Genomic DNA, 26,228 nt, shown 5'->3' on the forward strand with positions numbered 1-26,228 from the left:
TTTTTTGGGTTCTGCTGGTATGGCAATGAAGTTTCTTGTTAAGTTTCCATTTATACCATAGCTTCACCATTTTAATTAACTATCCAGAGTCCCCAACATCAAGTCAGATGAATTCTCTTGACCTGGGTTTTCCTAGTAAAAGAAAATTTAGCATGAGATTTTTCTTTTCAGATTCTATAGACCTCTTGATGACTGACCATATTAGTTTGTTAAGGATCTTGAAAATGTTCAAACACAAAGCAAGCTGACCGAAATTTGGGTAATTTTAGAAGCAAAGAGAACTGAAGCTGCAGATAAATGGTGAAAATGCAACTGTCCCTTTTGTCAAAATGACAGAATTCTTGGTTGAGAGCTAGTAAATGGGATGAATGAAAATATTATATGTTTTTGGCTGGAAATATTACTATGTGGACAGTTTGTGGAAGACAGTGAAGGCTCTCCAGCTACCAAATCATATGATTTTGCCATCTCATGCTTTTGCTTTACTTGCCTAAACATTCTGCACATGAATGGAGTCATACACAAAACAAGAATGCAGGTTCAAAAATGCTAGGTATATATATAGTAAACACACCTTAAATCCCTGCTTTTTTTAATCAAACAAATTATTGGTTTGTTAGTTTACAAAACTTATGCACAATAAAGAGATGGAGATGGTGACGATAAAAACATGAAAAATTTATGTTGAATGATAATTTCTTTTAGTAATAGTTGGATAGGACTAAATTCAGAGTTTAACTTGAGCTGCATTTACAAATACAGACCAATTACCAGGGCATAGTGTTGTAGCCGAGTGTAAGATAAATAAATGCTACTATTTACAGTTGTTCACAGAACAAGCAAAAGCCAGAAAGCAAATGCTAGTCAGCCCTTATTTATGGTACATATGTAAGGTATATATTGGAAGTGCTCTAAACAGCATAAACTGCATGACTATCCCTCCAGCCTATCATTCATTCGAAACTTGAAATGCTTTGCTTGGTGCAATTTTCCTAATCATCAAGTAGGAAAACCACTCCATTCTTCTTGATGAAGTCATGTGTTGTGTGATCAACCACCTGCACATGATGTACAATAGATCAATACATCCACAAAAGAACTGATGCATTCATCGCAAATAGCTGATATAAAACAACTATTCACCAAATGAGGTTTTATAGGCCAGCACCACCTTGACGATGTTAGTCTGTCCTCAACTTGATGGTGCCCATTTACATATTTCACAGTTTATTTTAGTGTTAAATGGCTCTTTATGACTGTTAAACCCAGCACGAGATATCTAAACATATTGCTGCAGCCATATAACAAAACAAATGAAAGTGCCCCCTCACTAGATGTTTAAGAAGGTGATTCATACATTTCAACACTTTACATAACAAATGGAGAGTTCAAGTCTCGCCATCATCTGTCAACCAAATATTACGTGCTTAACCCAAGAAAAAGGATCTGACCCCCATGGGAAGGGGAGGGCATGTTGCATACCAAAAATATAAATAAAAAAATAATCCTCCAACAACTAACAGCTTATAAATGAGACAGCTACAACATTTCAACACATGATAATGGTAGTTAGAAGATATTGTAACGTATAAATCAGAATAATGACATGAATAAACACAAATTTAGTTTTCCGTCACATCCCAATAGATGTGACATGTCGCCCAGAGAAATGGGTGGAAAAAGATGCGGAGTCTCCGGCCCTCCCAGATATCAATTTTGCTTATATAAGTTTCTCATAGAGGTCCTGTGTTAGAAGTCTTCATCTTCTGGAGCATTTTCTTTTCTAAAAGTTTGGTTCACTAAAGCTTCAAACTGGTTGATCATCACTCTTTTTATCATCAGAAGCAACTAGGCTTAAAATTAAGAACCAAAATGACAATACTTAATGTTACCAAGAAAAGAAAGGGGGTGATTCCCTGGTTAGCCTAAAACAGTATTTCCATGATGCATGTAATCAACATGCATAAATGTGATCAATTCAACTGTAACAGTAGAAAACAGAAGATCCTTACATTAGTGTTGTTCAGCTCCAGATTGTAAAAGTCCATTTTATCATCTGTAAATAGTGGCCCAGCATGCCATGTACCATGATTCAGCTTTATAAACTTTGGACCTGAAATTCTGAAAGCCTGCACTTCATCAACAGCAGGAGGCACATAAAAGTGCCCACAATGTGACTGCACAATATCAGCACCTGTATCAGCTGGATCCACAATAGATGGCTTAGCAACTCCAAGATACCAAACATTGCCTCCAATTGATCCAAGACATTGGGTCACGTTGGCATGATGCGTTATCTTAGAAAATCTGAGCGACCGATCTTTAAGCTGCATAATGTAAAACCTGACAGAAAACACCAAGTGCACAACTCAGCTCACTTAGTTATCTCAGTAACTAATCCAACAGACAGTATTTGGATAAATTGAAACAAAAAACTATTAGCTAGTATAACAAACTCCAAGGACGAACAAAATAATTACAGGGAAAAAATAAACAATAAACTAGAAAATCCTTGAGAAACTTTCAAGTCCAGGATATAAAATCGCTTACATTTATCCCATCTCATTGATTAACGAGCACTTATTACAGGGGTGGAGCTAGCCTATGGCTTGCGGGTTCGGCCGAACCACAGTAACTTTGGTCCAAACCATGTATTTGTCTTAAATTCGTTAAATATGTATAAATTGTTAATTTAGAACCCAGTAACATAAACGAAGTAGAATACCAAACCCACAAGCTTTAAATCCTAACTCCGCTTTTGACTTATTTTACTGGTTCCGTCAAACACATGCATAGCTACGTAAATTAAAAGGTTTCCTATTTAGCAGCTTTAGTTGTTTAAACACTTTCTACATTTACCTTAAAAAGGTACCACTCCTCCCTAACCATTAACTTATTTATCTAATGATCCAACCAGGGAAAGAACGAAGAAGAAACCTATAAAGCTTTCCAGTTTTACATCACTTTTGAGAAACTATTTGAAGTTCCATCTGTTCTGTCAAATCGCTGATCTGGTTTCTGTTGAAGTGTATGACCATCTCATCTACCGTTTAAGTTGTTAGAGAGAGCATACTTTTATTTACTTAACTACGTGTTGGAAGTTTCTACTTGGATAGTTGCACATGTTACTCTAGTATAAAAGGTTTTAGTCTTGGAAGTGTCAAATTTTGATTTAACTTATTAAACGAAAGAGCTAAATAGACGAAGGATCAAGATAACCTCTCACAACACGAAATGAACATGTAAAGGTCCATTTCTTTCCTATTCCAAGAGTACAAGATTTTGTTTTCTGAACTTACTTGTATGAAAATAGGTTCAATTGAAACTGATTTTACTGTCTCCTCAAAGCAACACCTTTTTTATTAAGAAGAACATCAAATTTATACAAGAAAATGTTATCTGAGCCAAATAAAGAAGAATCCTAACCTAGGAATGCCACGACTCAAGTCAAGGTGAGCATCACGAGGTCCAAATTCTTCCCCATCTGGGGACGCCTCAATTACTTGACCGAACTCTTTAAAACTCTCAGGGGTTGCTTCTATGGGTTTCAGCTTCAACACGGACGGCGACGATGTCGTCTTAGCGCCGGAAGCAGATTCCATTGATACAGAAAGAGAAGGGTGGATTAAGCGACGGCAATTGGGAAATAGTTTACGAGGAAATTCTTTGCGTGAATTCAACGGAAAGAAACCGGAACTTTTGTCGGCGACCGGAGATCCGGCGAGTCGGAGAGGAACAGTTGAAGCTTCTGTGGCCACAGTATGTGGTCTAGCGGATGGGAAATATAGCAATGGCTTCAATTTCAGCATCTTTGAACATCACTCGCACGTTCGACTTTCACTGTAATTGCTCGCTAATAAATAAGGAAAAAAATAACAAGAAGGTTATTTCTTCTTATTTTTAAAGGGATGAAAATTATTATAAAAATAAAAAGTTGAGGACTACCAATTTTTTTCCTTTTTATAAAGGTACACAAATTAAATAGGCATCATTTTTTTTAACTAAACACATTAATGACTTTACAATCAAAGTTGACTCTTCTTATGTTACCAAATGCTTGTTATATTTTGCACATTTAAAATATTTAAAAAGATGTTGATTGTAAAGCCATTATGAATACTTTTACTTGGGTAATTTTACGAATAATTATTTTTTAATAAAGTTAATATTTATAGTTAAAAACATAACTATGTCAATATATCATAAAAATAAAGAACACCAAAAATTATTAATTCAAGTCGCAGAACACACAAGCAAGTTACGACATGTATAAAAATCGTGTGTAAATATTTCTACATTACTAGTTGATTTTATATAATATTCACGTAATAGCACTTAAAAAAATAATTTTTTTGGATCCAATCTAATACATGCTATCATTTGCCATGTCGCACATCATTGTTATTTTGTTTATTTTTTTAAGTGGGGTAGCAAAATAAAATTTTATATTTTTAGGTGGTACCAAGTGACTATTAGTGCATAGGGAAAATAGTCAAATATACCCCTTTACTTTTAAATACTGTCTGCATTTAACTTTCGTTATACTTTACGTGCAAATATACCCCTACCATTAACAAACTTATCACAAATACCCCTACCCCTGACCATAACTGAACTTCCATCATCACCAAACTGCCACCAACGCCGGCTGAAGGGTAAAGCAGCCCAAGCAGTGGCTTTAGGCCCCCAAATTTGGGGGGCCTCATTTTTTATTGACAATAATTTTATGAATTATTTTTTATATAAAAAAATTGATTATCTTAAAGTTAAAAGGTATACATTTTTACAAAAAGGCATTTGTTACTGATATTGATCCTTGAGTTTGAATAATCCGAAGCGTATAAAAATATTTGATTAAAACACAATCGCCACTTTGACATGATAGTTTAGGTTTATTTTTTAAATTATATAGCATTAAAGGAAATATTATAAGTATAAGATAAAACTCTAATCGATATACTTAATAAGATAACATGACTTTTTTTTTTTAATGCTTATATTCCTTATAGAATAAAATATACTATAACAAATTGCATCCAGGAAAGAAGTTTTACCAAATTAAAATTGATAAAATCTTGTATATGATCAACAATGTCTCACGAGAAGCTAATTGAATCAGATTAGCAATATTATCAGTTGAAAAGGAATTATTAGAATAACTCGATTAAAGAAAATTATTTATAATTTTTCATCTAGTTAAGTTAGGAAAATATACGTCAAATAAAAATATAATTTTTTTTTAAAAAATTAAGGCCTATAATCAAATTTTTGCTTTAGGCAACCAACAATATTGAGCCTCCCCGCACTGCCACCCCTCCAATCTTCTTCTCCAACAACAACAACAACCCAGCGAAATCCCACTAATGCGGTCTGGGGAGGGTAGTGTGTACGCAGACCTTACCCCTACCCCGAAGGGGTAGAGAGGCTGTTTCCGAAAGACCCTCGGCTCAAGGGAACAAAAGGACAAAAGCAGAGAATATTAGTTTCGCCACAGAAATAATAAGAAAAAATATGAACATGGAATGCAGAAGAAAGATGCGAAGTAAAGCGACAGCTATTAAATACATCATGCACTGAATTAGTAAGACACAACAATGGCACTAGCTATCTTAGGTAAAAACTCTACCAGACTAGTCTCGCAAAGGTATAAGTAAGGCAAGACTCAACTACCTCCTAACCTACAACCTTAATACTCGATCTCCACAACTTCCTATCAAGTGTCGTGTCCTCGAAACTTTGAAACCTCGCCATATTATGTCTGATCAACTCTCCCCAATACTTCTTAGGCCACCCTCTACCTCTTCTCGTCCCCTCCACAACTAGCCGCTCGCACCTCCTTACCGGAGCATCTGGACTTCTCCTCTGAATATGCCCGAACCATCTGAGCCTCGCTTCCCGCATCTTATCCTCAATGGGAGCCACTTGCACCTTCTCCCGAATATCATCATTCCTAATCTTATCCATCCTAGTGTGCCCGCACATCCACCTCAGCATCCTCATTTATGCTACTCTCATCTTCTGGGTATGTGAGTTCTTAACATGCCAACATTCATCCCCATACATCATTGCCGGTCTAACCACCGCTTTATAGAACTTACCTTTAAGAATCGGTGGCACTCTCTGGTCACACAAGACTCCAGATGCTAACCTCCACTTCTTCCATCCTACCCCAATACAATGTGTGACATCCTCGTCGATCTCCCCTCCCCCTGGATAATCGACCCAAGGTACTTGAAGCTTTCTCTACTTGGAATGACCTGTGATTCAAGCCTCACATCCACGCCCACTTCCCTCCGGCTCAGCGCTGAACTTACACTCCAGGTATTCCGTCTTCGTCCTGCTCAGCTTGAAACCCTTAGACTCAAGAGCTTGTCTCCAAACCTCTAGCCTCTCGTTAAGACCGGCTCACGACTCGTCAATCAGAACTATGTCATCGGCGAATAGCATGCACCATGGCATCTCCTCTTGGATATGGTGCGTTAACGTGTCCATCACCAAGGCGAATAAGAACGGACTGAGTGCAGAACCTTGGTGTAACCCCATTACAACCGAAAAATGTTCAGAGTCTCCTCTTACTGTCCTAACCCGAGTCTTAGTCCCATCATACATGTCCCTGATCGCCATAATGTACGGTACCGACACACCTTTTGCCTCCAAGCATATCCAGAAAACTTCTCTAGGAACCTTGTCATATGCTTTCTCCAGGTCAATAAACACCATGTGCAGATCCTTCTTCCTCTCTCTATACATTTCCACCAACCTCCGAACAAGGTGTATAGCTTCTGTAGTAGAAAGACCCGGCATGAATCCGAACTGGTTGTCGGATATAGACACTGCCTTCCTCACCCTTTCTTCAACCACCCTCTCCCACACTTTTATGGTATGGCTCAGTAATTTGATACCCCTATAGTTGTTACAACTCTGGATATCCCCTTTGTTCTTATACAATGTAACTACCGTACTCCACCTCCACTCCTCTGGCATCCTCTTCGCATTAAAAATAACATTGAACAACCCAGTCAACCACTCCAAACCTGCTCTCCCCATGCTCTTCCAAAATTCCACCGGAATCTCGTCTGGCCCGGTCGCTCTACCCCTACTCATCCTAGGCATAGCTTCTACGACCTCCTCAACCTTGATACACCCGCAGTACCCAGAGTCGCGGTGACTCTCGGAACGTTCCAATTCGTCTAGCACAATATCCCGATCCCCTTCTTCATTCAGAAGTTTATGAAAATAAGTCTGCCATCTTCTCTTAATCTGCGCATCCTCCGTCAAAACTCTACCATCTTCATCCTTGATGCATCTCACTTGGTCCAAATCTCGAGCCTTCCTCTCTCTCAGCTTGGCCAACCGGAATAACTTCTTCTCCCCGCCTTTTTTCCCTAGTTCCTCATACATACGACCATAAGCCGCAGTTTTAGCCTTCGTGACCTCCAGCTTAGCTTCCTTCCTAGCTACCTTATACCTCTCTACGCACGCTCGCCTTTCCTCCTCACCTATGCTCCCCACTAACTTTAGGTACGCCACCTTCTTCGCTTCCACTTTACCTTGGACCACTTCATTCCACCACCATTCTCCTTTGTGTCCACCAGAGATGCCAGTTGAGACCCCTAACACCTCTCTCGTAGCCTCCCTTATACATTCGGATGTTGCTGACCACCTAGTGCTTGCGTCGCCACTGCTCCTCCAAGCTCCCATAGCCGACAACCGCCCCTCCAACTCTTGGGCTTTATCCTTAGTTAAGGCTCCCCAACAAAAGTTGTATGAGGCACCGCTAGCTATTAAACAAGTGGAGAAGTAGGCCCCACATGCCAGGCTCTCTCTGTTATCTCTCTTTGCACTATGTGTTTCCCATTTCACCGTCCCTTTCTAATATTTTTTTTATCCATTTTACTAAATAGCAAAATAAAAAACTAGTAACTTTAGTTCTCTTTTCTGCACTTCTGAGTTTCTTCTCCTCTATCTTCTAAAATATTTTTCAAAAAGGAACTGAACAGTTGGATTTTCAGGATCGTTTTTTTGTGTATTCTTGTGTAAATACAAGAGTTCAAAAAGAAAAATGACTGAAAATTTCTTTTCCATGAATTTTCGAAGAGAAAATGATGGGTTTAATATTTGGCGAGATTATCAACAAATTTTCAGATAATCTACGTTTTCCAGTTCCATTGTAATAATACAATCAATAGTTTGGTTGATGTTTATTAATCTGGTATCTCATTGGTGTGCAATGAAAAAATTAAACTCAACTTCTCATTTATCTCTTTATTTTGGTATTGCTGTTTGGGTACAACTTTGAATATCTTTAACCTTTTCTTTTGTGAAGATATGAAATTCTAGGTTAGAACTTTTATGTATGCTTTATTTTTTGCGATGGTTGAAAATTACAGTGTACTGTCTTAGTGAATTCATGCTAAATTTGAATCATAGTATTGTGTTGTTTGAGTTAAAAGTGTTAATTAAAATATTTGATGGTTGAATTCGATGAAACTACACTAGAGAAGGAGAGGAATGAAAAAGGAGAGATGATGCATTTTTTCCCTTTAATAGTCAATATTTGGCTCAAACAAATTACAGAGATACTGAGATGAAAAATTGGGTAAAAAGATGAAAAAAGGATGGTGAAATGGGAGCGCAAGAGAGATAAAACAGGGAGCCTGCCATGTGGGACCTACTTTTTCACTTGTCTAATTATCAAAGTGCCTCATACAACTTTTGTTGGTCGAGTCTCACTCAAAATAAAATTTCTCTCCATAAACTAACTTTCTTCTTCACCTCATCTTCATATTTCAACCCATATATTTAGCTGGAAAATACTGATTATGAATTCAGTCCAAATAAGAAGCTAAACTCTCACAAAATTATAAATTATCCAAAACCTTTTTAACCCAAAATATAAAAGATCAGTGAAGATCAACAGATTTACCACAACTATTAAATTTTTTTATGCAAGATAAGCAAAATAGAACATTAATGAACCTCAAAGAATATTAATTTTTCACCGTTTGTTTCTAATTCTTCCAATATTTTCTAGTACTACAAAATTGTACAATTTAATTGCTTCAAAGTATCCAAATTTTGCGAAAATTTGATTGCGCTGAATTCAAATTCAGTGTTTCGTTAAAAGCATACAAGATCATAGGATGTTTTAAATGTGAGAAGAACTTCCAAATGAAGGTTGTTGGCAGTGTTCTCGACTACGGATATGAGGATTTGTGAAGAGGGTGGTCGAGTTTCTTTCATGTGGTTTGAAGATGAATGAGAGTGAAGAATTTTTATTTAACCGTGTTTACATTAGGCGGTAAAGGGCGGAATAGTGGTGGTGATGGTTATGATGGAAAGAAAGCAGTGATTTTTTTCTCTTTTTTGAAGATTAAGTTAATACTAGAGGCGAGCCTAACGGTCTAAAATGATGGAACCCTGGAGGTGAAGAAAATGGTGGTTTATCTTTTTAGGTGGTCAAAAGGTGGACATAAGGATAGTAAACGGAGGCGGCAATGGAGAAAAGGTTGGAGTGGTGGCAGTTGGTGATGATGCAGGTTCTATTAGGGTCAGGGGTATTTGTGATAAGTTTATTAATGATAGGAATATATTTGTATGTAAAGCATAAGGAAGTTTTAACGTAGATAATTTTCGAAAGTATAGGGATATATTTGACCCTATAAAACTTTTTGGCTCTTTTTTCTTTTCCTTTTTTTTTTGTGAGACCTAACGTGTATATGCAACAACAACAGCACAATATAATCCACTAGTGGGTCTGGGTAGGGTAATGTGTACGCAGACCGCTGTTTCCGATAGACTCTCGGCATCCGTCCATCCAAGAACTCCCCACCTTGCTCTTGGGGTGACTCGTACTCACAACCTCTTGGATTGAAAGTGGATGGTGCTCACCACTAAAATGTATACAGTAAAATAAAATAAAATGAAAATAGCTTACGTATGCTTATATCACAAGAAAATAAAAACCTCAAAATATTGTTAAATCTAATCCTCTAAACCTAAAAAAACAAGTAAACTGCCAACTTTAACAATTCATCTTATGTTTCCCTTTACAAATTTAATTTTCACAAAAATAAGAAAAATAAAATATAGATTGTGCCCGGCAACTGCTTGTTCAGCAAATGCGATGGAAGTCTAAAGCAAAACAAGAAGACAAGTTCAGTCAGCTACTCCTGAAACCTCGGCATAAACCCCTTCTTCCCCATTTGTTTTCCTCTGTAAAACCTCAAAAATCAAACGCCAATGAGTTCCTCAACTCCACAATATCCTCCATTGAATCCTTCTCAACTCATCCAAACAATCACTACCCTTCTCTCTTCCTCCAAATCCCTCCCCAAATCCACTCTCAAATCCTACCTTCCTCACCTCACCCTTCCCATTATCCACTCCATTCTCTCCTCCCCTACCCTCTCTTCTCACCCCACCACCCTTTTCTCCTTTTTCCAATGGTCTCAATCCCACATACCCTCTCTCTCCACCCACCCCCTCCCTTTCCCTGCCCTCCCCCCTCTCTTATCCTCCCTCTTATCCCATCGCAAGTTCAAGATTGCCAAATCCCTTCTCCTTGACTTTATCCCTTCTGATCACCCCCAACACCTTCTCCACCGCCACCTCCTTCACCCCATTTCCTCTTTCCCTCAACCTTCAAGGGATTTGTTGGATACTGCTATTGGTTCTTATTGCCAATGTGAACAACCCCATCTTGCTCTTCAGATTTTCAAGAAAATGAAACGCCTTCGAATGTGCCCGAATTTGCTGACTTTTAATACTTTGATTAATGCATTGGTAAAGTACCCTTCTACTCACTCTGTTGATTTATGTAATGAGCTGTTCAATGATGTGATTAAGCTTCGTTTGGCTCCGAATACGAATACTTTCAATATTTTGATAAGAGGGTATTGTTTAGTTTACAAGTTTAAGGATGCTAATGGCTTGTTGAATAGAATAAGTGAGTTTGGTTGCGTGCCGGATAATGTGAGTTATAATACTATATTGGATGGGTTGTGCAAGAAAGGTAGGTTGAATGATGTTAGGGATTTGTTATTGGATATGAAGGGTAAAGGTCTCGTGCCAAACAAGAATACGTATAATATTTTGGTACATGGTTATTGTAAAATGGGGTGGTTGAAGGACGCTGCTCAGGTCGTCGAGCTGATGACTCAGAACAATACATTGCCTGATCTTTGGACATATAATATGTTGATTGATGGTCTGTGTAATGAAGGAAGGATCGATGATGCCTTTAAGCTTCGGGATGAGATGGTAGGGTTGAAATTGTTGCCTGATGTGAAAACTTATAACACCTTGATTAATGGGTGTCTTGATAATAAGAGAAGTTCAGAGGCCTTTGATCTGCTTGAAGAAATGAATAAGAAGGGGATCAAATGCGATGAGTTTACTTATAATACATTGATTAAATGGTATTGCAAGGAAGGGAAGGTGGAAAAAGCTCGAGAGGTGATTCAAAGGATGGAGGAAGGTGGTTTATGTCCAGATTGCGTTTCCTACAATACTTTGATAAGTGCATACTGTAAAGCAGGAAATCTATCAGAGGTTTTGAGGATAATGAAACGAATGGGTGAAAAAGGTTTGAAAATGGATAATTTTTCTCTCAATACAATGCTTCATACTCTTTGTCAAGAAAGGAAGCTTGATGAGGCCTATGAGTTGCTCTCTGTTGCTCATACCAGGGGCTATCTTGTCGATGCAGTAAGTTATGGCACTCTTATTGCTGGGTACTTTAGGTGTGGAAATATGGAAAAAGCTCTTAATCTTTGGGATGAGATGAAAGAGAGAGAGGTAATTCCCACTATTATCACATACAACATCATAATTGGAGGGCTCTGTAAATCAGGTAAAACTCAGCTGGCAATCGCTAAACTGAATGAACTTTTAGAGAAGGGCATAGTGCCTAATGAAATAACATACAATACTATTATTCATGGATACTGCTGGGAGGGGAACATTGAGAAAGCATTTCAATTTCACAACAAAATGGTTGAGAATTCTTTTAAGCCTGATGTATATACATGCAACATTCTTCTTCGGGGACTTTGTAGGGAAGGCATGCTCGAAAAAGCCATTAAGCTATTTAATACATGGATCGATAAAGGGAAGACCATTGATGTAGTAACTTATAACACCTTGATTACGGCTCTTTGTAAAGATCAAAGACTTGAGGATGCTCTAGGCCTTGTTGCTGAAATGGAAGAGAAAAATGTCCAACGTGATAAGTACACACTTAATGCTATTATTGGTGCACTTACTGATGCTGGAAGGCTTAAGGAAGCAGAAGAATTTATGTCAAATATGACAGAGATAGAAAGACCCTCTGATCAGCGGTTGCAAATGGATAACAGGGAACATGAACTCACAGCTGAATCTTCACATGAACTAGATCCAAGTTCAATTGCTTATTCACAGCAGATTGATGAGCTCTGTGCGGAGGGGAGATATAAAGATGCGATGCTTATCTATGCAGAACTTACTCAGAGAGGTATTGCTCTACAGAAATCTACTTATTTCACTCTGATAAAAGGACTTATCAAGAGGAGAAAAAGTGTATCAAAGGCAGGTTGATAATGACACAAAAAGTGTAGATTCTTGTTGTCATACCCCTTGGCTCTGGCTGAGAATGATGACTCCAGTATCCATCACATACAATCATGCCAGGTATGCAACGCTGCAATGATCCTAGGTAAAAATATGCTCTTTTTCCTTAAGCACAGAGCAGATGAACTTTTCTCTTACACTTCCGTTTTTGACTAGCTTGTGGCTAACTTAGTTGATTAAAATATTTTCTCGCTCTTGCAATGACATCCTTTTTCCTATTGATAAAAGTTCAATTGCATGATATTACTCTCTTTTTTAATCCAGTCTCGTAAAATGTGATCTGGAAGAGGCAAAACGATAAAGTAAACCCACTGAATTAGAGTACTTGCACAAAATGTTTTATTAGGAGATGTCTTGGGGTGCAGTTTGAACTAAAATGCTGCAAAGTTGGGTTGGGGCTGGTAAACTCGGTAGGTTATGTGGGTTCTGGATGTGCAATTAACCTAACCTGCATTCCAGTGCGAAGAGATCTTTGAAAGAAAGTGAGCATCTGTACTGATATGTATTAAAATCCATTCTGTGAAATTCCACAAATTTAGGTCTTCATACGAATGTAGAATCCCTGGCCTAATAATATGAACTTGCAACTGCTATGCATTGGGAGAACCCCTCTAAGATAAAGGCCAGTAGGCTCTATAGACATCTTATGCTACATGATTCCCGGGATGCAGATGATATCTATTGTCCTTTCTTTTTTGGTTTCTTTCTTTTGGGTTACCTTGTAACATACAAGATCACCTCGGAAAACATAGCAGAAACATAAGTTGCATAACATTTTGCTTAGCTTTTCTGATCAGAGAATTCACTGAATACAATGAATAGAGCCATGTGGCAAATAAAGCTTTTGGAGCATATAATCGGAGTCCAGCTCAGGATGCAAACAACTAAATTTGCATGTGTAAATGGTCCCCTAAAATGAACACTAGAATTGGAGTTATCAATGGGAAAAAAAGGAACACTAAAGTTAGGGTAGGTTTTGTGGCTCAGGCTCCTTAGCAGTTTCCTACAGGGGATGAGTATATGGTATAACTTAAGTAATTTAACTTCTAAATCTCCGCTTGATGTGATATGAGAATCAAGATACAACAACAACAAACCCAGTGGATTCCCACAGGTGGGTTCTGGGGAGGGTAGGGTGTACGCAGACCTTACCCCTACCCTAGGAGGGCAGAGGGGCCGTTTCCGTTAGACCCTCGGCTAAAGAGAAGATGAAAAGAAGCAGTAGCAACAAGCAACAAAAACAACAAGATGTTAAGAAGACCGAAGCGAAAGATAACAATCAAACAGTAAGTAGTGATAGCAATCTAAGAATAAAAAGATACCATACTAACACTAAAACTATCGGTACGGGAAAGAAAAAGTAAAACGCTCGACTATCTACTAACCTTCTACTCTAATTCTCGATCTCTACACCCTCCTATCAAGGGTCATGTCCTCGGTAAACTTAAGTTGTGCCATATCTTGCCTAATCACCTCTTCCGTATACTTCTTTGGCCTACCTCTACCTCTCCTCATATCCATCAAGGTCAACCTCTCACACCTCCTAACTGGAGCATCTGTGTTTCTTCTCTTCACATGCCCAAACCATCTCAGTCTCGCCCAGTGTTGTGAAGAGCGTGAAGCGAGGAAAAGCGACGACCCCCATTTCGCTTAAAGCGAGAAGCGAAGCGCTCGCTTTTTTGAAGTGAAGCGGAATTTTAGAAAAAAAATAAAAATAAATACTGCATAGACAACACATGTAATTGTAAGCAAATGTTCTATACTTCAATGTAATAACTAAAGAGTAGCATCAAAATTAGAGGAAGGGCAGTAACTCTCTGTTAAAAACTGGGCAGAGAAAGAAGAACCCAAGGATTGGCATCCCGCATCATTGGTCTCGCCCTCCCGCATGTTAGCCTCCATGGGTACCACTCCCACCTTTTTCCGTATATCTTCATTCCTAATCTTATCTTACTTGGTAAGCTCGCACATCCATCTCAACATCCTCATTTCAGCTACTTTCATCTTCTGTACATGAGAGTTCTTGATATGATAATCAAGCTAACACACAAACAACCAATACTAGATAAAAAAATAGGGATTAGAGATAGAAATTACTAGAGAGGGAAGCTAGAAAGGATTTAATCATTGAAAGCAAATATTAAGCATTCAATTATATGATTGTAATCCAAGGGAGAAGGAAAATTTAACTCATACAAGGGAATTCTTACCCAAGTATTCAAGCGGGTTCAATGGAGAGATAAAAGGGTCTTCCCAAGCTCACAAAGCTGCCTAAACATCAATTTTCATCCAAAAACTAACTAATGAACTAAACACTAATTACTATTTATAGTAGATAAAGTGATTAACAAGCAGAGGCGGATTCAGGATTTGAAGGTTGCAAGTGCCACTACATATTATCCACTAGCCGCAAAAATCGAATAGGAAAAATGGATCGATCAAGTTAGTTTTTAATTAATCCAATTAAGTTTTTTATTCATGAATGGCCAAATAAGTTCGCTTTTAGTTCAACTTTTTTACACTTGATTTAATTATATTCTAGAATAAAATATAAAAAAATAATATTTGATGACAGTCGCCTCCAATTAAAAAAAATTCTTACGGAGTATCTTAATTATTATATATTCTTGTGTTTGATTTGATTAATTGATTGGGTAAATTTTTTTTATTTAATTGTTGAGTTATATGGCAATTATTTTCAAAGCAAAAGTTTTAAATTTTCAGTCTATGAAAATCAATTCAAAACCTATATTAGTAAGGATTTTTTTTCAAAAGTCAATAAATAATACAACTCAAATTATACTCCAATACATAAATTAGTGTTGTATCATTAAAAAGATATAAGCTACATATTATCTAGAATCATTTAAAATTATGCATCAAACGAAGTTGCATAAAATAAGATATAATTTTAGGTAGCAAAATGAAGGCTAATGTAAGAAAATTTTAAAAAGATAAAAGATAGAGAGAGTTAGCATCAAATAACAGAAGAGGAAAGAGGCAAAAGAAAGAGGAGGAAAAGAAAAGGAAGAAGAGGTAAGGGCCCAAGCCCAACGGACAAAAAGAAAATTGGGACTAATAAGCAGGAAAAAAAAATAAAAGAAATAAAATGCTGCTGCACGGACTCGAAACTGAACCCGCGAAACCAAGGAGAGATTTCAGAAGCGACGCAGAACCACGGCACCCAAATGCTATTTGTGTATTTCGGATGCCACTTTAAATATATAACCTTTTTTTCATAGATATCAACTTACTTACTAAGAATTTTTGCCGAAGCGTGCGGGTGGCGTGCCACCCCGACCCTCTAGGTAGATCCGCCCCTGTTAACAAGGGAATACTTACCCAAGTATCCAAGAGGGTTCAATGGAGATAAGAGGGTCTTCCCAAGCTCAGAAAGCAGCTTAAACATCAATGTTCATCCAAAAACTTACTAATGAACTAAGCACTAATAACTATTTATACTTTATAGTAGTAGATAAAGTGATAAACTAACCTACGCTAGTTACAATAATACCCTTAAGCTCAATGTTCATCCAAAAACTTACTAATGAACTAAGCACTAATAACTATTTATACTTTATAGTAGTAGATAAAGTGATAAACTAACCTACGCTAGTTACAATAATACCCTTAAGCTAAAAACAAGGAAAGCAAGGAAATTTGCTTTGCCTAGCCAATTGGCCATTTAAATTGTAGCCACCCACTTTGCTTAAATCTCCACTTTAGTATGTTGTAGACCTTCTATATTTCTTTCGTTGATCTTCTAAAGCCTTCAAAGTACTTTGAGTCTAGTTGAGAGGTCTTCATGTCCATGATGGCTAACCCATATCCCATCACTGCCAATTCCTCAAACATTCAATGCAGCTTAGCTTGTTTCAGTTATAATTGGCGTGGAAAGCGCAAGGCTTACCAAGGGCCTTAAAAAAGTAAATACATGAGGAGATTCTTGCTGTTACTAGGGTTGTGATACTGACAAAACACCGAGTCCGGATGGTTTCCTATGGATTTCTGCAGGCACTGTTTGTCTACCATTAAAGATAACTTGATGCAGGCTATAAACCATTTCCATAATCCGGTGCATTTTGAGAGAAGCTTAAATCCCTCCTATATTGCTCCCGTTCCAAAGAAGAGCGGCACAAGGAATTCAAGGACTATAGACCTCTTGGTCTGATAGGCAGTGGCTTTCTCTAGTGACAGAAATATAAGTGATGTAGCTCTGATCGCGAATGATGCTTGGACTCGAGAATAAAAACCAAGAACCTGGAATTCTTTGCAATTTGAATACCAAGAAGGAGTTTTAGTCATGGTAGTTGGAGGTTCTTTCTAGATTAATTGAAACATACGGGCTTCAATCTCAATGGATAAGTTGCATTAGCTTTTTTATTTCATATGTGAAGCTCTCTGTGCTTATAGTTGGTACACCTCATGGTATCTTCTCTAGTCAAAAAGGATTGAGACCATGAGACCCTCTATCTCTTTTTCTCTTTATTCATGTCATGAAGGAACTTAGTAAGATGAGATATAGTGGATTTCCTGCTTCTCTGCAAATTTCTGGAGTTCAGAAAATTTGAACATCTCATGTATTGTAAGCTGATGACACCTTGACCTTGATTTTTTATGAAGCCAAAGAACAACCACCCTTGCTCTTATGGATGATCCCAACAATTCTGAGGCAGTCTCTGGCCTTCATATTAAATTTTGCAAAGAGCTCCATCTTCCCCGTCAACAATGTTCCTAATCCACAAACTTGTTGCATTTTGGAATGCAACATTGGCTCACTTCCCAGAAAGTACCTAGGACTTAATTTGGAGGAAAACACAAATCAGTTGCCATTAAAAATGAGGTTCTTGAAAAGATGGCGGAAAAAATATCAAGTTGAAAAAGGCAATACCTATCTTTGGGTGGAAGAGTCACTCTAATAACTGTATGCTTGATGCTCTTCCCGCTTACACTACGTCACTGTTTCCTGGCCCTGCTTTTTAAAGCGCATGGATAAATAAGACGGCACTTTCATTGGCAAGGGAATAAACAGTCCAAGTCCTTTTCTCTTGTAAAGTGGACAGCGCCCTGCTTTTTAAAGCGCATGGATAAATAAGAAGGCACTTTCATTGGCAAGGGAATAAACAGTCCAAGTCCTTTTCTCTTGTAAAGCGGAACAGTGTTACCGCAGACTAGCAAAAGGGAGGTCTTGGCATTAAAAATCTTAAGTATCACAATGAAAGTCTCTTCGCAAAATGGCATTGGAGATTTAAAGAGGAAGAAAATGCACTTTGGGGAGGATTTTGGTTGCTAAATACACACTGGATCGTCCCTAACACACCAGAGTTTCAAATACTCCTCGTGGCATTGGAGTTTGGAAGCATATATAATTATATGTTGTAATAATTACGTAGCAAATGTTAGCTTCCTGGTAGGGTGTGGTAGAAAGATTAGATTTTGGGAACTCTTGATTGGGACATACATCTCTGAAAGACTTTTTTCATGATATTTAAAGCATTTCTTCCCTTAACCATGCTGTGATTCTTGATTTTTCCGATGCCCAGAGATGGTATCTTTTCCTAAGAAGAAACTTAAATGACTGAAAAATTGAAAGAACATGTTCCCTTTTGAAGCTTCTCAGCTTTATTATTTTGGACCAGCATAAGGTTGATTCTATTAAATAGAAAGGTGGTGACAAAAAATTAGATGGAAAGGTCACTCTAATGGGATCCTCTCTGTTTGGTGTGTTGCTACTGACTATTGACTTCTGCAATGTTAAAATTTGGCCTTGGAGGAATTGTTGGTAAACCAAAGCACCTTTAAAGGTTTTTTGTTTCTCTTGGCTAGTGGCCAAGGAAGCATGTCTCACCAGTCTAATCTCCAGAAAAGATGAATGCAGCTTTGTTTGTGAACCTTTGTTGCTTTTATAGTGACTCATGCTACCTAAGCTATGTCATTCTTAGATCTTCTTTGCAATTTTGTGCTAGTAGCAGGTAAGTTGCCCCGACACAGCAGTTTAGGTGCCGCACCCGTGTCGACACGACACTATTATGGGTGTGGGTATGGAATCCGTACCGGATCTGGTCAAACAATTTTGGGTACTTTGAGCACGATGGAGAAAAAATTCGACAAGATACAATTTGATTCCCGAAATCAAAACCAAAACTAATGTAAATTTGAAGAAAATAATATACCTTATCTAGGAAATCAATCATTTACTTATCTACAACTTGAAAAAGAAATCCACACTTTACAAGCTATATGTAAGTATTCCACAAAATTTCTCATAATTTAGAGATTTTTTTTGATTATATTTAGCCGGATCCCCCCACCCGTATCCATACTAGGATCCATATTGAATCTTAGAATTTACATTTCGAAAGGGAAAAAAGGCCAAAATTGTCCCCATACTATCGAAAATTAGTCACGTTTATACCCGTTTCTACTTTCTGTCCAAATATACGCCTCCGTTAAGAAAGTAGACAAAATCGTCCCTAACCCTAACGGTTGTCCATGACTCAGCAACTAAAATGACACGGTGGATTCCATGTTACTATTTATTTTCCATATGTAATAATATATAACTAAACCCACTAAAATTAGTCTTCTCCTTCTCTAACTTTCCAAATTCAAGGCATAAAGATTTAACCAATTCTAATTTAAATAACAAGTTGCAGCTTTGAATAGTTTTAACATTCCAATGTCAGATTCTTTATTCTATTCAGTCCAAAACAATCAAAAATTCCCGAAACGATTCTCACCCGATTGATTCTTCTTTGTTTGCGAAAAAGATTGTTCCGTCAAGATTTTACTGGTTCTGATATGTTCAAGCAGTAAAGAAATTTTTTAGCAAAAAAAGAATTTTCCGTTGGGTGGAATTTTAAAGACAAACAGGAGGTCACGGGTAAATGGGTTTTTATGGAGGATTTCTTTCTTCTGGATCTAGATCTTCTTCTTTTTGTGGAAAAGGAGTGTTACTGGCCAGTTATGACCAGTAAAGAGGAGCGAGAGATGGAAGAAAAGAGAGGTGATTTTCTGATGAGTGACTGGTAGTGTTTAAAGAGATGGTTTCTAGTGAAGTTTTTTGGTGGGTATTTCCGATGAGTGATTGCTGATGATTTTCTAGGCGGAGAGAAGGTGGGGTATTTTCTTGGTGGAAGACGGCTGGAGTGGTGGTTCGAACACTGACCGGTAATGATGGAAATTTATGAAATAATTTTGTGGAGCAGGACAAGAACCTTGAATTTGCAGCAGTGGTGGTATTTTGTTAGAGAAGGAGAAGACTAATTTTAGTGGGTTTAGTTATTTATTATTACCGATGGAAAATAAATAGTGACATGGAGTCCACCGTGTCATTTTAGTTGCTGAGTCATAGACAACCGTTAGGGTTAGGGACGATTTTGTCTACTTTCTTAACGGCAGGCGTATATTTGGACCGAAAGTAGAAACGGGTATAAACGTGACTAATTTTCGATAGTATAGGGACAGTTTTGGCCTTTTTCCCTTTCGAAAGATCCGCACCCATGTCGGACACCTGCACCCATGTCCGAGCAACTTAGAGTAGCTGTTTTAAAACGCCACTGTTAATATCACATAAATTACATTCTGATTATACTTGGCCTCTAAATGTCTTAATATGTTACAATACTAGTATTGTTTAAGGCTCGGTTGGGACGCACTTAAAGTCTTAAACGGTGAAACTCGGGGTAGCTAGATAAGTGCTTCGTGTTGCTGAAGTGGCACTTTAGTGCAGGTATCAAACTCGCCTAAAATACTGTCTTGAAAAGGACAGTACTACAAAATAGATATAGATGACAAAGCGAAACTGTTATTTTTAAGGAGACTATATGGATGATTATGTTAGTGACTAGGAATAGGAAATTAGAAATTTAGTTAGTAATATAAATTAGAAACTTACATCTTGATCATAAATGTAACATGGTCTTTTTGATTGACAAGATTTTTGCTCAAATATTTATGTTAATTGAAGTTTCTCAATTTTTTTGTCCACATAATTCTATTTGTATTTGTAGTTATTGGTTCTTGCATTATGATGATAGGCTATAATTGCATATTTTAGTCGCTTATTACACTCGAATTTACTGCACTTTAATTGAGTTTGCGCTTTAATCGCTAGTGTTTTGCACTAATTGTGTGTTTTATGCCTTGTAGGTGTGCTTCCGAGCTATATAGATGTTATGGAATGAATTTAAGTGATTTGAAGCTTTGAAGTCTGAGTAAAAGCTCAAGGAATTAAGCCGGGATCGTGTTCGGGGGTCAAATTTGATAATTAAGTACGAACGAAGACTTGAGGAGGCATATTGCGCACTGTCTAGTAAAATAGACATAACTTTTTGCTCAGAACTCCATTTGGGCTCCACAATATATGGTTGGAAAGCTAATTCAAAGGGCTACAACTTTCATGTTTTACGTTTTTCCAAATTCCAAACGGAACAGGGTGAAAACGCGGTCGAAACCGCGACCGCGGAACTAACCGCGGCAGAAATCAGAAAGCTTGTCTGGCCGCGGTCCTACCGCGTTTTGACCGCGGCCGCGCCCCTCCAGGCTTAAAAAAGAAGTCCTATTTCGCCCGGGACAAGTTTATTTCGGCCCTACACTATTCCAACTTGTATAAAAGGGGTCCTAAACCTATTTTGAAGAAGAGGGGACATATTTTGAGACACTACTTTAGATTCAGACAACGACCTAAGGAGGCAAGAACACATTGGGAGCAAGGCGGAGAATTCTTCTACGAGTTTTTCCTTCCTCTTCCTATTTTTCATTGTTGGTTATGACTTTTAGTATTGTAGTTTTACATACTATTATGAATAGCTAATTTGTTATCTAGAGTTTTGATAGAACCTTTTGTAGGATAAATTCTTGTTATGTTTTTATATAATTGAGCCATAGCTTTTCTCTATTTGTTCAACTACGTTTATATTCTGGTTGATTGAAGAGCTCTCAATTAGCTGTGCCTATTTAGTATGCATAACTCGGGAGAGAGTGCATATTTAGGTAATTGTTGAACAACACCACTCCCAGAGTATATGAGGGATCAATAACCGAGGGTTTAAAGGCGGGATTAGGGATAACGAAGCCTTGGGTGCGATCTAAAGTGAGTTGTATTAAAAGCCAGCTAGCGTAGCTCGGGAGAGTGCATCTAGTAAATTGTCGTAATTACTCGGGAGAGATTTACGGTAATAAGAGTGCTCATGATCGGTAGAGAATACTTAGGCGAAATTATAGAAGACATAGCGGGAAGGATTCCGACAATAGGGAAAATCATAACTCTAGACCTCCTTAATCTTTTCTCTAACCCTCAGTATCGTTAGTTGTTAATTTATTATTTTAATTTGTTAGTAAGTAGTTAAACACAAGAATCTTAATATCTATAAGTTAGGAATTGTTCAAGCTTGTCTTCTTGGTGATAGTGAACAGCTGTAGCTAAACCTTAGTTCTCTGTGGGATTCGACTCCGGACTTGTAAACCGGATTATATTTGCAGCGACGCTTAGTCCTTTTTATAAGGCATAGTTGGGCGTGATCAAATTTTGGCGCCGTTGCCGGGGAACTAACGGTGTAGTTGTAGTTGTACATATTGCTAGGTTTCAAGTTTGAACTTTTATTTTATTATTTGATTTTTTTTATTTTTTTTTTATTTTAGTTTTATTTGTTTATTTGAGAAACATGACATCATGGAATTATGAGAATTTTGTTGTTGGTAATTCTACTTTTGATCCTCCTTATGCATATTGTGAAGGAAACCACCCAGGCAATATTATCAAAATATTCCTAAGAGCGAGTTTTGTGCACCAACTCAATCTTATGTGTGGAATGTGTGTGATATGTGTGGTGGTCAAGATGGTCACTTTCACGGCTGTGCTTATATTTCTTACCTTCCCCAACGCTTACTTTGATGGTTCTTCTTTTTCTGGTGAAGTTAATAGGAACAAAGAACCTAGGGAAGCTGACCTAAAAAGCTCGAAGATATGTTAAAGTGCATTTTGGAACAACAGAGTAAATTACTACCGCGGATAGAAAGGCAGGAGGAAACTATTCACAACTTGAAAGTTCACATGAGTCAACTGGTTGAAGTTTTTAATGCTCAACAAGCCAATATTGTGAATAGTATCCAAGAAGAGCGTGAATTAGATACAGAAATTGATGAGCTAGAGGAGGAGGCTAGAGTAGAACACCAACAATCAATCATACTAGATTTTGAGGATGTCGATGTTGTAGAAGAGATACTAGAGTCAACCAAGGATATTGATGATACATATTTAGTTGACTCTATTGTCATTAGTGTTGAGAATGTAGATAGTCCCAATGTTCATGTAGTTGAGCGCATGGGTCCTCACTCCAAGTATTTTTCCACATTGTGTTTAGATGATGATATGGAAATAGAGTCGTCCGAGCCATTTGAGGAGTCAAGGAATGATGAACAAAGTGCTTACATTCTGGAATTCTTCTTGCCAGAAAGTCGGGATTACACACCTCATATGAAGGCCAAGAAGTGCCGAATACTACATTATTTTATTGGGCCAGTCAGATTCGTTCCACCACCCCAGGAGCATGATCATAGAGCAGAATCAAAACTTGGGATCCGATTCATAAGTTCAAAGTGGAGGCAGAAAGTGATTCACGTTGTGCCGCGACGTTAAATCAAGCGCTTGTTGGGAGGCAACCCAGCTTTATTGCTTTCTTTTATTTATTTATTTTATTATTTTAATTGTATTATTTTTGTAGTGTCAATTTTTTTTTATTTTCTAGGAGCATGGAAAGCAAAGGTATTGGAAGGATGTAACAACAAACCAAATGGTTGGAACTAAGTGTGAGGTACCCGCACGAAGGACCAAGCTTAGGAGAAGTCTGAGTACCCCATAAGTTACTAGTGCTTCGGCCTTTGGCCTACCAGGCAGTTTCTTTTACCCTCTTATTAGTATGGTGTGCATTTGGGACAATGCACAATTTTAAGTGTAGGGTGAGGAGATTGTCTGGGTGACTTTCTATGCTATTTTAGTTGTGTTAGTTTAATTGAATATTTTTTTAAAGAAAAACGTAAAAAAAAAGGATTGGACTTTTTCCGACGATAGATCTATTAGACAATTTTCTTGAGGGATTTAAGTCTAAAGAAAAAAAAAAGATTTTCTTTGTAGGTAGTGTAATAATTCCCCTTGATTTTTTTTTTGTGCCGCGGTTCTTTTCCAAGGGTTTTATTTGAACCGGGTGTAGTTAGTTTTTTTTTAAGGAATAAGAGCCATTGTGTTGTGCTTTGAATTGAAGCAATATCTCTTGACTTGGCTATGCCTTGAGAACAGTGAGTACTTTCGTTGTGACGCTTAGGCTCAGTTTTTGACTCTTGTAGAAGTACCTTAAATTGTATGATTTTAACTTTGCTTAACTACTTTGACTAGAGTGTCTTGATGAAACTAATCCTGAGTGAGTTATGTGCCATGTGTGTGTGAGGTTTAGGTGTTATTCTGTGCAGTGCATTTGATGCCTAGAACTTGCCCCGTGTGTTTGCAAAGCGAAATAGTAGTGTTGTTCAGTCTTGGAAGTGATATAGGCGTTTTCTTCCCACCTAATTGTTATGTATCTTAGTTAACCTCTTTGAGCCTATAATCTTGTTTCTTGGCAACCACATTACAAGCCTTACCCATTTGTTGGAATTAACCATCTATTTGAACCATTGTAACCTCTCATGAGCACTTGAATTATTTATGAACTTTGTAAAAGTTAAAGTGTGGGATGGTTGGTTTGGCTTTTGAGTGGAACTAATGAAATAAGGAGAAAGGTGCACTGTTTTGAAAAAGGAAGAGCCACTTGAATTGAAAAAAAAAATATAGTTGGATTGTTGAAAAAAAAAAAATTTCTTGATAAGTGGTGGCTCTTGACGTAAGTGTGCTTAAAGAAGTATGGGGTAATATAAATTGATGTGAAGGTGGAGTTTTGGTTTGACATAAGTATGGGGTTTAAATGTTAAAATGTATGTATTAAAGTGCTTAGGGAGGTGTAGTCACTCTTATATCTAAATGTATCCTACCCGTCCCGTAGCCTACATTACAACCAAATAAAGTCCTAATTGATCCAAGATTGAATGAGCTCGATTAGTGGAGTAGTACACTACGGGCAAGCTTATGGTGCATCTTTTGTGGCATATGAATGTTATTTCTGAGAGTGAGTGAATTCTTTCTATCTTGAGTTCCTAAGTGTTCTTAAATTTCATTGTGTGGAACTACTCTCTTTTGTTGTGTGAGGGAACTTGATTCATGAAGGAAAGGTAATGTTAGTCACTTCTATATTAGAGTAAGTGAGTGAGTTGTGAATAACGTGTGGTACTTGTGAGTCAAATCTTGAGGTGAAGATGTTACGTTTTTGTGCTTAGTCTATTTTAAATACTCTTGGTGTGATGAGTTAGGAGAATTGTTTAAAAAGGTCGTGTCTATAAAAAAAGTGGAGTTTGATTGCTCGAGGACGAGCAATGGTTTAAGTCTGGGGTGTTGATGATAGGATATAATTGCATATTTTAGTCGCTTATTACACTCGAATTTACTGCACTTTAATTGAGTTTGCGCTTTAATCGCTAGTGTTTTGCACTAATTGTGTGTTTTATGCCTTGTAGGTGTGATACTGAGCTATATAGATGTTATGGAATGAATTTAAGTGATTTGAAGCTTTGAAGTCTGAGTAAAAGCTCAAGGAATTAAGCCGGGATCGTGTTCGGGGGTCAAATTTGATAATTAAGTACGAACGAAGACTTGAGGAGGCATATTGCGCACTGTCTAGTAAAATAGACATAACTTTTTTACCAGAGCTCCATTTGAGCTCCACAATATATGGTTGGAAAGCTAACTCAATGGGCTACAACTTTCATGTTTTATATTCTTCCAAATTCCAAACGGAACAGGGTGAACAACCTCGGTTTTGCCGCGACCGCGGCAGAACCGCGGTAGAAGATGGTCGCGGACAACTGAAGAATCAGAGGGCATGTTTGGCTGCGGTTCCACCGCGACCGCGGCAAAACCGCGGCAGGAAGCAAAAATTTCAGGGACTAAAGTGCAAAACACGGGATTTTAAGCCCTAAACCCTATATTAAACCAAGGAGGCCGGCCAAGAACAAGAGGAGGACATATTTTGGACACAAATTAGACCTAAGGAGGCGGAGAGACACTACTTTAGGGTTAGGCAACACCCTTGGAGGCAAGAACACATTGGGAGCAAGGCGGAGAATTCTTCTACGAGTTTTTCCTTCCTCTTTCTATTTTTCATTGTTGGTTATGACTTTTAGTATTGTAGTTTTACATACTATTATGAATAGCTAATTTGTTATCTAGAGTTTTGATAGAACCTTTTGTAGGATAAATTCTTGTTATGTTTTTATATAATTGAGCCATAGCTTTTCTCTATTTGTTCAACTACGTTTATATTGTGGTTGATTGAAGAGCTCTCAATTAGCTGTGCCTATTTAGTATGCATAACTCGGGAGAGAGTGCATATTTAGGTAATTGTTGAATAACACCACTCCCAGAGTATATGAGGGATCAATAACCGAGGGTTTAAAGGTGGGATTAGGGATAACGAAGCCTTGGGTGCGATCTGAAGTGAGCTGTATTAAAAGCCAGCTAGTGTAGCTCGGGA

General features: G+C 37.7%; 2 protein-coding genes across 4 annotated transcripts; one reads left to right on the forward strand and one right to left on the reverse strand.

Annotated features, from left to right (window-relative positions):
- LOC109225877 lies at nucleotides 666-3,862 on the reverse strand. Its single transcript, XM_019390682.1, has 3 exons — nucleotides 3,427-3,862; nucleotides 2,013-2,343; nucleotides 666-1,058 (listed from the first exon to the last, which is right to left on the reverse strand). The coding sequence occupies exons 1-3, from the start codon at nucleotides 3,807-3,809 to the stop codon at nucleotides 993-995; spliced, it is 780 nt and encodes a 259-aa protein (XP_019246227.1). The 5' UTR covers nucleotides 3,810-3,862; the 3' UTR covers nucleotides 666-992.
- On the forward strand, nucleotides 10,080-20,805 carry LOC109225878 (pentatricopeptide repeat-containing protein At2g16880). Of its 3 annotated transcripts, none has more exons than XM_019390685.1 (2): nucleotides 10,080-12,672; nucleotides 20,764-20,805. In XM_019390685.1, the coding sequence occupies exon 1, from the start codon at nucleotides 10,243-10,245 to the stop codon at nucleotides 12,577-12,579; it is 2,337 nt and encodes a 778-aa protein (XP_019246230.1). In that variant the 5' UTR covers nucleotides 10,080-10,242; the 3' UTR covers nucleotides 12,580-12,672; nucleotides 20,764-20,805. The 3 variants fall into 3 exon arrangements, with proteins under 3 accessions (XP_019246230.1, XP_019246228.1, XP_019246229.1); XM_019390683.1 differs by lacking the exon at nucleotides 20,764-20,805 and adding an exon at nucleotides 17,236-18,121 and having other exon boundaries at nucleotides 10,080-12,697; XM_019390684.1 differs by lacking the exon at nucleotides 20,764-20,805 and adding an exon at nucleotides 17,236-18,121.

This window comes from Nicotiana attenuata, chromosome 5 (assembly GCF_001879085.1).
Source record: "Nicotiana attenuata strain UT chromosome 5, NIATTr2, whole genome shotgun sequence".
In the NCBI taxonomy this organism is placed as follows: domain Eukaryota; kingdom Viridiplantae; phylum Streptophyta; class Magnoliopsida; order Solanales; family Solanaceae; genus Nicotiana; species Nicotiana attenuata.

What these genes read in the sequence shown, in the direction of transcription:
- LOC109225877 (XM_019390682.1), bottom strand. Translation starts at nt 3,809, where the DNA reads ATGCTGAAATTGAAGCCATTGCTATATTTCCCATCCGCTAGACCACAT. An exon ending in TTGAGTCGTGGCATTCCTAG is followed by an intron (nt 2,344 to 3,426) that starts GTTAGGATTCTT and finishes GTTTTCTGTCAG; the next exon opens with GTTTTACATTATGCAGCTTA. An exon ending in TGGAGCTGAACAACACTAAT is followed by an intron (nt 1,059 to 2,012) that starts GTAAGGATCTTC and finishes CATCATGTGCAG; the next exon opens with GTGGTTGATCACACAACACA.
- LOC109225878 (XM_019390685.1), top strand. Translation starts at nt 10,243, where the DNA reads ATGAGTTCCTCAACTCCACAATATCCTCCATTGAATCCTTCTCAACTC.